The 12,382-nt window shown below is 44.2% G+C and overlaps 1 protein-coding gene across 1 annotated transcript in view; it reads left to right on the plus strand.

Annotated features, from left to right (window-relative positions):
* The first annotated feature begins 2,324 nt into the window (after positions 1-2,324).
* The window catches only part of LOC139808008 (spondin-1), a 170,190-nt gene continuing 160,132 nt past the window's right edge, over positions 2,325-12,382 (plus strand). Inside the window, exons 1-2 of the mRNA XM_071769584.1 lie at positions 2,325-2,828; positions 8,242-8,476. Of these exons, the coding sequence (XP_071625685.1) occupies positions 8,242-8,476 (235 nt within the window). The 5' untranslated portion in view covers positions 2,325-2,828. The remainder of the gene's footprint in view (positions 2,829-8,241; positions 8,477-12,382) is intronic.

Genomic DNA, 12,382 nt, shown 5'->3' on the forward strand with positions numbered 1-12,382 from the left:
TCCGGCGGACGTCGCCGTGACAAGATACGACGACCAAAGATACAAAATATTCCGATATTAGAAAAATGTGTTCCAGTCCAAAGCCGCGAAATTAAAACACGATAAGCGCGGTGTCGGAAAAATTACATTTATTATTTGTAACAAACAGACTGTTAATAAAAAAATATTATACCCAAAGCTGTTTATATGCGTTACTTTGTGTCGTCGCAAAAAAGCTATTTCGAACGTTTTCATTTTCATTATTTTCATTTAACGATACTTGTTTCTTCTGCACTGTGCCAATGAACGCATTAACGTGTCGCCAACTATCTAATGAACAAAAACCGAAACAATTTCAAAGCGCTGACACATGCGGGAGCGAAGGTTACGCCACTCGGCGAGAAGAAAAATTGAGAGCGCTTTGTAACAATTGGCGAAATTAAACTCAATGTACCCTCGCGATGGTCGAGACGCGCGTTTACATTCCGAAACATTTTACTCATTGACGATTTAATAATTCATGACTTCGCGATCCCGTCGATAATAAAAGAAAGCTTCGCGAGTTTACATCGCGAGTACGCAAATCAATCACTTTTTTTTCCCCATTGAAACTTCCTTCGCTCTCCTTCGGCAAACTTTATTCGCAGATATTTCGTCCGACAATATGGAGGGTTATTTGTGTGTAAAACTCTCCGAGACTCGGGGATAAGTACGGAAAATGGCGTTGCATTGCTGAAAAGTATTTCGTATGCCTTTTTTTCACGACTTCGCTTTTACGTAAGCAAGAAGAAAAAGAACCGTGCAAAGATAAAAACAGACATTCCGATACGCAATATAGCCGAAGGATTAATTGTGTTACATATTCATTCGTGGCGACGCACTTAAATATCAAATGTTACGTCTGAGTTCGACCGTCGTTTTTTGCTATCGCGGTTATCCACAATACTCGCGGAATAAAACAAAAGCTTATATTACAGAAACGAACGTTTAATAACGAGATTAACAATGCGCAATAAACTAATCGAATTTGTAATACGTTTGCGCAGTCGACCACGACACGTCTATATACAATTTGCGATCTGCGCGATTTATGAAATCCTCTTTTCTTCCCCACGTTAATTACTTTATTCGTAAATGTATATTATTTTACCCGTAACAAAATTATGATTTATTTATAATCCATTTATTCACACTCCGCTTATTTATCGATTGATTGCTTCATCCGATGATCGGAGTAATCGGAGTAATCGATCTTCGGCAAGATATATTTGAAGGAGAACAGCGATCAAAGTCCTTTTTTATCGAAATTGATCTGATCATGCTATATTGTGGTATTTTCAAAGAACTTTCATAATTCTTATCTGTTTTGATTCAAGAACTGTTGCAATTCATTGGAAATAAGGCCGAAAGATGTACCGTGCTGAGGAAAAACGATCATGGTTCACGTATTTGTGGGGAAGAACTATCAGAGTCCAACATAAAATGTAAACACTATGCATTCCGATATTCACTGCTAGTACCTTTTTCAATAGCTTCCTAAGATATCTGGATGTCTTGAAACTTAAAATTGCGTTTTTCTCGAAATTACTTCGGATGGACATTGATCGTTTTTCCCCTGTACCCTTCCATTTGTGTCTATATCAAACAAGGGAACTGTCCTTCACCGATTTTGATGGGCTTTGAATATATTGTAGAATAGCGAAAAATCGAAGCATATTTAGGGATTGAAACAACCCCTCGAGAGAAATTCCATATTGGATTACGAGTGAATATCTCTGAAACCGTAAGGTATATTGAAAAAATGTTTTAGACAAGAAGATTACGGTATTAAGCAATCTCTGTAACCGTGTATTTAGATTTTTTTTAAAGTCATATTTTTTTACATACCTCCACCCTTCAATGGTATTTTCGCAAAAATATAACATTTAAAAATTGCTTCAAAACCGATAAAAAAATACGTGTGTCATTTTTCGCTACTCTACAATTCATCCAAGACATATCAAAATCGGGACGGAAGTTCCAAACGTTCCCTTGTTAGTTACATAATGTCAGCGAGCTTATTTTTTTATATTTATGTAGCATTAAAACTTTTTGTAGGATAACCCTCCCTTTTTTCGTTGTCGATGATTCGACTGATCCTCGGTCAAACGATAAGCGGGGCTTCTCAGGGAAAATGAGCGCGAAATTAATGCGTCCCCGCGATGGAATCGGGAGCGCGCGAGTTTGAAGCACCGACCGACATACAACGGGGTGAGGCGGCGCGTATCCGTGCGGATGCGCGCGAGGCTCGACGCTCGGCTCCTCCGCGAGCGCCCGCGTACGGGCCGCGCTCGTCGCTCGCAGTATCGCGGCGACCTTCGAGTCAGGAGTATCCGTCGGTTGCGCATCTCGTCGACGTCGCGCATCGGTCCCGTGCCCGGCGAAAAGGGGGATATTCGCGGTGGACGAGGAGGCCCGCCGCGCGCCGTCGTGAAACGTGAGAACCTCTCCCGCTCTTCGTGACCAAATTCGTGCGCGTCGCCGTCGCGGCGCCTCCTTGGCCGAAAGGCCGATTCCACGAGTCCCGAGCGCGATCGGCCGGGAAAAAGGGGAGAAATTGAAAGGAAGTAACTTCGTGGCACCTGTGTCGCTCGATATTCCTCTCCCTTCCCCCCCCCCCGCCCCGCGCGTTTCGCGATTCGCCAGGACGAAATCTTGATCCTGCGATGTCTGTGTGATACATATACGTGTGCGAGGTGTTTTCACGAGTATTTCTGCCTACTTTACCGTCTCCCCGCGCCAGCCCGGAATCCGCAGAGAAAGGGGTTGCAGACGGAGGGTGGGAGCGAGACGTCGAAGGTGTCGGAAAGGTAAAACGGCTGAGAAGAGTTAATATATACGCGTTGCAAAACCTCAAATGCGCAGATTTCTCGACTGTGTGAATGGCTTGATGCACGGTTCTTGTAAGACGTTTCCAAAAATATCGCCTGGTACTCGTATATCAGAGTGCAATCCCCCTGCGAATTGTGATTTTTGGAACTTGATCGGTGATCACTGAAAGTACAAGTGCGGCTTTCGCGAGATTGATCCTAACTTTTCGCACACCGTGTTTATTATGGAACAGGATCCCGCGTCTCTCGAGTCTAAAGCACGAAAAGCACGTTCCCTGGTATATCGATCACTCTCCGAGCCGGAATTTTGTTAAGGGAGGCACTTTCGCAAGATGCCTTTGAGTTTTTGGATGCGTCGACGGACGGAAGTGATTTAGCTGAAGGCTAATTTGTTTTCGGGAATACTTGTGCTTTTTCTCCCCTTTACGCGAATAAGCTCCGAGTCCTTTGACCGATTGTTCACTCAACGTCGAGCTGGTAAACAGGGAGGTCGAAGGCGCTCCTTTCACGGAAAAAGAATTTCGCGCGCCGGTGCATCGCTAGCGATCGCCACTGCGCTGCTTCCGTGTTTGAGGTGTGCGTGCAGTTTCTACTTTTTCCCCCATTCGTCGAGCTGATAGAATGTCGCGCGCTTCGCGCTATTGCGTGATTTTCTTCAGTACCTTATATACCAATAATAAAAATGTCAATCACAGCTTCCTTTTTTAACATTAATACATGAACATTACACATTAATTAACAGTCTACGACTGTAATTGTAAGTAAACGTTTGGAATCACCACATAGGGTAATATAAATGTTTAAAAAATATATTGAGGATGTTTCAATATACCTATTGTCGTATGTATCAATTTTTATTGGCTGGTTCATTAACTGGCAATGACATTTGATACCTGCCGCGTCCGATGCGAGCTCCGGCATAGTGTAACTCCGGTTACACCCCGTGAGTTAAGGTTATTATTACGCAGTAACTATTACGTATTCGCACGATGCGCAGCTCAGATTTTGGCGAGGGGAGATTCCATTAACCACGGTTTGGAACCCTAAATCCAAGCTCCGGCTCTCCACACTACACATACTAACGTGGCTCCGTCTCAGATTCCTCAGCGCCCGGCTATTAATTCTCCAAAGCTAATTAACCGAGATGTGTCGTACATGCGAACTTAGTTTCCGTGTAGAATTATATGAAATATCCAATAAATAATACGCCTATCAAGTTTCATTTCAACTACAAAGAAGTTAATTTGAGAAGCGTGACAAGAACCAATATGTACGGAAATAACGAAAATACTGCGGTTGCGTTAAAATAAACGATTAATAAATGTCACTTTTCAATTTGCTCTCGAAGAGAGCCTTACGTTGCGAAAAATAATCTCTCTCACTGCGATATATTCCTCGGGAACGATCGGCAGGAAAGCATTACGCGCCGCTCTTGCAAATTCATGCAAAGCTTTCCTTTTCGGACAAGATTCCCGGGCTTTTCATTATTTACGTGCCAGCAAGTAATCAGATTTGCGACAACTTGTTGCTTACCGGAAAGTGCGCGCGGAAAGGCGAAGTTCGAAGACACGGAGGCGGAGATTCGCGCTAACAGACCGACGAGAGATATAAAGGAACGTGAGCGCGCGCGCGCGAGAGAGAGAGAGAGAGAAAGAGGGAGAGAAATCAGCCCCCGCGACCATTAAATTAATCAACCCGCCCGACCTAGGAAAACTAGGCGACGGGGCCCCAAGCCCTGAAACTCTTTGTCATCCGCGATCGTTTGTACACCGCTGTCGCGTCTCCCCTCCTCGGTCGCCGTCGCTTCTACTTCCCGGGGACGGCGACGATGACGACGGAATAGGGTCACCGGGGCTGAAAAACGAACGAACGACGGTAGATCCCGCGATACGACGACCGCGCGAGGACGCGCGGAGCCCGGGGTGTTGCAAACGGGAAACATAACTCGCGCCTGGTATGAGTTACTCCGCCGGCGCCGGTAATGAAACATAATGAATTGTAAAGCAAAAAGGAATTTTCAGTTTACCCGCTGCTGCATGCTCGCGCGAGGGGTTGGCTCGCGGGGTCTCGCGCGCTCCGCGGTTAAATAATGTGTTTGCCACGGCCCCGTATACTCTCGGTCTCGCAAGAACCCTCTCTCCGGCGAAACTACTCTCCAGCTCCGCGTTCCCCGAAGTGCGCTTCGTCGTCGTCGAGCCCGACTCTCTCGGAGCGAACTATAATTACAGATTTTTACGCAACGCGTGGCTGACGCGAGCCGCAAATTGAGGACAGTCTCCAGTGACGTTTGCCCGCACAATTTCACACATTTTCACGGTGCAAAAATAATGGAGGGAAAATCTCAGAGACTACATTTCTGCGCGATGCGTCTTAGAGAATAAAATGAAACTGGACAGACGTATTATTCTTTGCGAGAGACGAAAGAAAATTTTAAAATATCTATTTTTCGTTAAAAAAAAATTAACGTGACAAGCTTCTTTCCCGTAATTTAACAATTTTACATAGGAAATAAATTATTTCATATAATAAGACGAGATTCTATTATTAAAACTTAGAAGATGGAATATTTCTTACAATCAATAAAAAGTTAAACGTACTTGAGAATAAAATCACATGTTTTTACATTTTGCATCAAATATATAAAAGTTTCTGGTAGAAACTATTTATATCACAGCAAGACGGTGGATAATGCATGGCATTGAATCGTGTCTTTCTCGGATCCAGTTTCTCACAATCGCGCAGCGCATTGTGATCAATACCGAATCGGGAAGATACACTGAATAATGCTGAACATCGAAAGTTTTGTAGTTATCTCGCTGTACCGGCGCGGAGGGAAATGCTCGGCGATGGATTCGAAATTCGCAAAGAGTTTCGCGCGGGGGATATAAATATTTTCCGTGTGCTTTTCATTAAGTGTTCGTTTACTTTTTAGTCCTTCGTCAGAAAGACCAGCGGCGGGATACAGAATGCTCGTCTTAAAAACGGAAATTTTCTGTTTACAGAGAGAAGCTTTTCCAAGCGTTAACACCGTAAATAAGCAATATTTTCGAGCAATACTTCCGAGCGTAAAATTCTCAATATTTAGACATAGAGACACTTATGCAAATCTCATCTGTCATGACTTATAGTCGGAATGATTTAGTTATCGTGTTCAATGTATGAGTAACAATCAAGGAATTTAACGATAAATATATCAAATATTTGTTTTAGAATTTTGTCATACAATTTTATTATCAAGAGCAAAAATAATCACTATTTCACTTTAATACTTTTTATCCTTGTTTGAATCCCTGTAATTGCTTAATATCAAATATCTTGCACGTAAATATAATCAAATATTTTTATAAATATCACGTATACAGGGTATACTACCCTATGTAAATATCTTGCACGTAAATATAATCAAATATTTTTATAAATATCATGTATACAGGGTATACTACCCTATGTATATGTGTAGAATAATATGAGCCACTTTGCAAATTCAATTTAGAAATATTTTATAAAATATTTTTTATCGAGTAGCGAATTGATGGCCGTCAATTCGCACTCGATATCGCACTTGAACGGTTCTAGCGACGAGATTTTTCTTGGAGCCGAGTGGTCAGCCCAAAAAACCCGACTCGAGATTTGGACGACTCGCGACACGAGTGACGTCGACCGATCGGAAGCGATTCGGATATGATTTGAATTTTGAACGTGCGCGGATCTGCATACGTAAACACGCGAGGATGTCACATTCACTTGCTCGCGGGATATGATTGCGTACCCGTGCAATTTCACATAATCATCTGGAAAGAGGGACACAACCGACCGATTCCCGATCTTCGGTCGATATTAGGTTACGGAGTTTTAAAGCGCCACGAGATTTATGCGACTCACGGGGAACATACGTATGCGGGAGCAAGTGATGGCGATGGCGGCTTTTACGCCAAGCAGTTTTCTCGATCGTTTCCGTGGGGTAAGATGATAATTGAAGAACGTTCTACTTCTCTCTTTTCGCCATCAAGTATAATGGATTCACTTAGAAGAGAAATCGGCACGCGCTCCTATACGCGCGATCGAAGGAAGGGACGTAAGGGCGCGGGCGTTCACCGAGCGTCACCTTTCACGCGGCGTTTTATCCGCCCGCGCGATAATACCGCGTTATCCTTTTGATTGCGTCCATGTAAAAGAATCCCGGAATCAGCCCCCCATGCTGGGCTCTCGGCGCCACCTGAATTATTCAGCAGTTACGCGCGCGCGGCGCGTCTCCTCTCTTTCGGCGACACGCCTGCGGATCAATCTTGTTTACCGCTCCGAAACCGGGTTACCACCGCGGAGAGCTTGCTTAACAATACAATTCGCAAGCACCCGTTTCTGGGCTGTCGTCCTGAATTATCATATATGCCTCATTCATCGCACGCTTCAGAGCGACATGCATTCATTATCACAATGACTTGACTTTCGGAAGTTTGTTTTCGGCCCTAATGACGGGTCCTCCGATGAAGTAGAGTCTATTTTGTGAAAGCTGTAAAATATGAAATTAAAATTTAAGAAAACTTAATTAGCAGCAATTCAAATGTTTTTCTCGAAAAATATCTATAGGGTAAGGAGGAGCTATTTCAGTCAGTTAAAAAAAAATCGAATAAATGGTTTGCAAGACGGAGTTTTTCAGTTTTCAGGGTAAGGAGAGGAGCTTTTTGATTTTTTGGGGCTTTTTGTCTTGAACATTTTTTATTTGATTTTTTTCTTTAACTGAAATAGTCTCTTCTTACTCTAGTGAATAAAGCGAAGTGAAGTCTTATATTTTACTCTTATTGTTCGCTGCATTCGAATGCTACGATTATGCGATAACGCGTGATTATGCAAGATGCGTGTAATGGCCTTGGTGCCTATAGTCCTGACGTAAAAACGAGGCATTTTCCCACCGACGGAAATATCAGATGATTACTTGGCCCCCAGAACATGATGAATTGTTACCTCACTTTATTCTATTTCAGTCCATTCCCCGATAAGAGATAAGCTTTATATTTTCCCCGGTATCGTGTAGTAGTAACCGTAGAAATTACTACTCCGGAGTAGCTGCACTTGTAGGTCGTTCTGCAACTTTATCTTTCCTTGACGTTTCCTTGTACCGAGCACTTTAGAGAAGTTTCACGTTTCTTTTAATATTTTGTTGGAAACACGCTCGGAAAACTGTCGAGAATAACGGACCCGCACACGCGCGCGCACTCGCGCGTCGAATTCCTCATCGCATGCGTTTCGAAGCATCCCAAGTATGCAGCGCGTACACGGACACGTGTTAACACGTGTCGCATACTTTGGCGCGCATCAGTCGTAGTTAATAGGCGCTCGACGACGATTTTTATCTCCTTCATTTATTTTTTTCTCTCTCTCTTTTCCCCCGCAGATGTCCCGTGGCACGTGGCACCGGTGGTCGGTGCTCTTGCTGCTCCTGCTCGCCACGAGATTCCTCTCCGTGCACGGCCAATGCGGATCGTACGCCCAGGACCGACAGGAGAAGCAGGAGAAGCAGGACAAGCTGGCGCTCTACAAGGTCACCCTGAGGACCTACTGGTCGAGGGCGCGATTCCCGCGACACTATCCGGAGTGGAAGCCTCCGGCGCAGTTCGGCAAGCTGATCGGTGAGTAGTTCGTGTGCAGCGTCAGTTCGCGTTTCGCGGGAAACAGATACGACAATTTTTAGTGCGTTATTCACCATAGCACCCTGTCCGACACGATTTTCGTGTGATTTTTATATATCCGTTTTATCTCTCGATTATATTTTTGAAGCATATATATTGTCACTGAGTGATATGTTGTTTTATTTGCCTTCAAAAATTTGCATGGTACACGAGCAGCGGTAGAGCATAGTAAACAGCGATGAATAAAACATCGTAGAATACACGATTATTATTCTAGGATTAATGCTGCAGTCTTGGTTGCAGTGATGAGTAAAAGCTTGAAGTAATTCGCGTAACTGGCGTATGAAAGGAATCGAGCGATTTCACGTGGGCTGCTTTTTTGCAGAATAGTTATCGTCCAATTCAAAAGCTGCGATGTCTCATTTGCGACGCATTCAAATCCGGCTCGCATTTCGAGCGAAAATTGAAATGTAAAACGGCACGTCGAAAATACTTCGCTCTTTACATACGTATCAAATGCAGTTTTAATCGAACGCGGCGTCATGAAAATTAAATTAAATCGTTCCCCGGTGCAATCCGAATCTCGGTCGATGGGGAACGCAATAAAAGAGCGAGATTTTTCTGATTATTTCGAATCTGCGCGCGCGATCCGCGAGCAACGCGATCATCTCTCCGCAGAAGGAGCGGCGTCACCTTAATGAGATTTCTCGACGCTTTCTCTCTTTCTCACGCCGACTGTTCGCGTCCCCGGTGAACAGAGCGGTCTCTCGCGATCTCAGCGGTCGCCCGGTGAACAGCGCGTCACCGCCGAAACTTTAATTCGATCAAATCCCTCCAGGTCTTGCGCGATTCCGATCACGGCGAATACTTATTTCTCTCCCGGCGGCGGCGGTTTGCGGGCCGATCGTGCGTCCGATTCGGGCAACGTCAGCCCGAGTCTTATTCCCCGGGTTTATTCTCTTTCGACCTCCTTTCCCCGGCAGCACGAAGGCGATCGCGACGGGGAATGAAACGATAATTGGAGAAGTTGGGAATTATCGCATGACACCGCTGGTGTTTGCAGTCGTCTGTGATGCCGCGCCTGACGCGAATTTGAAATGTCGTCGCTCATGCACGGGTGCCCCTCGAGGTGGCTGCGCGATGTGTATACACGAGGTGTCCCGGGAACAATCATTCGATTTACATTTGACTAAATCCTTCGACTAATTTGGAATATCTGTTATCTAAGACTTCACATCGAGACCGTAACACAATCGAGTATTAAACGATAATTTTTATTCAATGTTACACCGATCGCCAGCTGATCAGGGTATCTGATCGTCTGAGTCGCTTCTGGTTGGGCGACACCCTGTAGACACACGAACAGGTGTCGTAAGTCTTCGTCGGTCCATAAATCCCTCGCATCCCCTCTTGCTACCAGTTAGTCTCTATAGTTTCGCGCTTTCGGTTGGTGTCTGTGGTCGCGACCCCTTCATTCTCGCCTCGCCTCGTCTCGTCGCTGCCCGACTCAGCCACCCACCCACCTCGGCTGGCACCAGCCATCCCCTTTCTTCCGTCGTGAAGTCGAATAAATCCCGCCGTTAGACCCGATCCGGCCGTTTCGCCGAATGTACGAGCGTTCCGCGAGAAACCTCAAATTCGAATTAGAAAGCCGCGCGCGCGCGCGCGCCGCCGAAATTCAATTTCCAGGCTTCAGCGGAGTCGAGAAACCGCGGTCGGCGGGCATGATATGAGGAGAATCCGGAGAGCTGCGGTTCCCGACCTCGGTCGCGTTTTGTTCTTCCGCCGAATCGTTTTCCTACGCCGACAGTAATGCTCCGCGACTCGAAATTACTTCGTGAAATATCTCATTCGAAAGTGAAGCTAATAATAACGATTATACGAACGAATTGAACAATAAAAGATTTCATCGACAACAATTAATCACAAATAATTATATTTCTATAATTGGGTTCTTAAGTAATCGGAGTGGTTCTTATGTAATCGATAGATTACTTTTCCTTTGAAAACTTAGGTTTCTCAAAGTTTTCTATATCCAATCGCCTTTCTCCGTTTAATAAATAAACTACGTATTTATATTTACCTATTTTAATTGCGTTCGCGAAGTACATCAACGTTTACTTCAGCGATAAGTTTAATAACTACATTGCTGTCCAACTCGAAGTCAATTTCGCAAGAATGTAATTTTACAGGTAAGGAGGAACGCAATTCGAGAAATCGGAAAAAATTGTATAGGTTGGCCTCGGGAAAAGGATATCGAATGCCGGTTAAATAAAGAATCGGAGGAGAGGCATGGGATATATATATATATTTTTTTTTTTTGCGTGATACGAAAGGGCCACGTGAAGTGGGCTCGAAACAGAACGGAGCGGAACAAAAGCGGCGACAAAACGTAATCGAAAATCCTTTACGCCGTCCCGGAGAGAGATCGCGGGGATGGAAAAACGAGGCCCGACGAGGGGTGGGTTTGGGTCAGAGCGAACAGAGGATGGTAGCAGGTTTCTCTCTGCATTCCGCAGGACCTCCACGAAAGACCTCTCTCCGTGGATATATCCTGCGTGCACACGGACGAGCGAACACGTTCGATCGTTAACGGCCGACTAATGGAATGGAATTCGCATCGCTTCGTCCTCTCGGCCGTATATACACCCCCGTCGTTTCCGCCATTCCTTCAGCCTCGCGCCCAAAATCGTAAAACTGTTGCCGGCGCGCCGCCGTTGCTTTTTCCTTCGTGGCTCCGGTCGATTAAGTTCGATTTTTTTTCTCCTCCCCCTGCTGCTCTTCTTTTCTCCGACCTCGGTATTTTCCTTCCCCCTCCTACCCCTCTTTATCCCTTTGTTCCTGAATTCCAGATTTAAGTGTAGGCGCACGCAACCGTGCGCTGGCATGTTTTTTTAAGGCGTTATCGCCTCTAGATACACGATATACCGTACATAGGTACATTTTTTATACTCTACGGCGCGCAAGTATAAAGATAAATCTCGCTTGGACAAAAATAGACGGATTCCTCAGTTGATATCATACTTATGGACTTTATACGACAAAGATAAAATAATAATAGCATTTTTTTCGAGATCTTTCTCTTAAACACACAAAAAAAGTCTACCAAAAGACACATTCGAGATATATTGAATAATTAATGACGAATCAAATAATTCTAATGCAAAAGGATAATACTTCAGTGCCCCCCGCGCGTAATCGGCGTAATACCTTTGCGAAAAAATGTCACGTTTAACTAAATCGGGAATCGAGCATAAGCGCATTGAAACCAGTCATAAGTAAACTGGGTCGGAATAGATACGCACATTTTGCTCAGTTACGAGCTCGCAACTTGCCTGTGCAACATATTCACGAGGAACAAAGAGACGCGCTGTTACCGCGCGCGTATCTGCAAGGCAAACACGATAATAATAGCGTCGCTAATGCACGGCAGACGCTACGCTAATGGCGAGCAAATATCTTTTTTCAGTAGTAAAGCAAATTACATCAGTTAACAAGGAAAATCTTGTAAATGTCTTTGCGCGACTTGCGGAAACGTGAAATATTTTCTGGAAGGCATAAAACAATCTCGCGACACTTTCCGAACATTTCGATTATAGAACAAATCTAACTTCAAATTCAAAAAATATATTTAACAATGTTAAAATTATTGACATTTTACTTTGCTACAATCTTAAAGAAAAGGTCAGCGCAAAGTACATTTGATGTACTTTGATATATCACTAATTATTTGCAATAGCACGTGTGTAGATATAACGACTCTTTCATTATAATAATACATAAAGTGTCGCACCGTATATATTGACGCAATAATCCCGTTATGATGAATTATTCTCTCGACAAAAAGTGCCGATCGATATTCAGATTTTTATTTCGTATGAACGGCGAGATTATTACGGCCATATG

This window comes from Temnothorax longispinosus, chromosome 2 (genome assembly GCF_030848805.1).
Source record: "Temnothorax longispinosus isolate EJ_2023e chromosome 2, Tlon_JGU_v1, whole genome shotgun sequence".
Classification (NCBI taxonomy): Eukaryota; Metazoa; Arthropoda; class Insecta; order Hymenoptera; family Formicidae; genus Temnothorax; species Temnothorax longispinosus.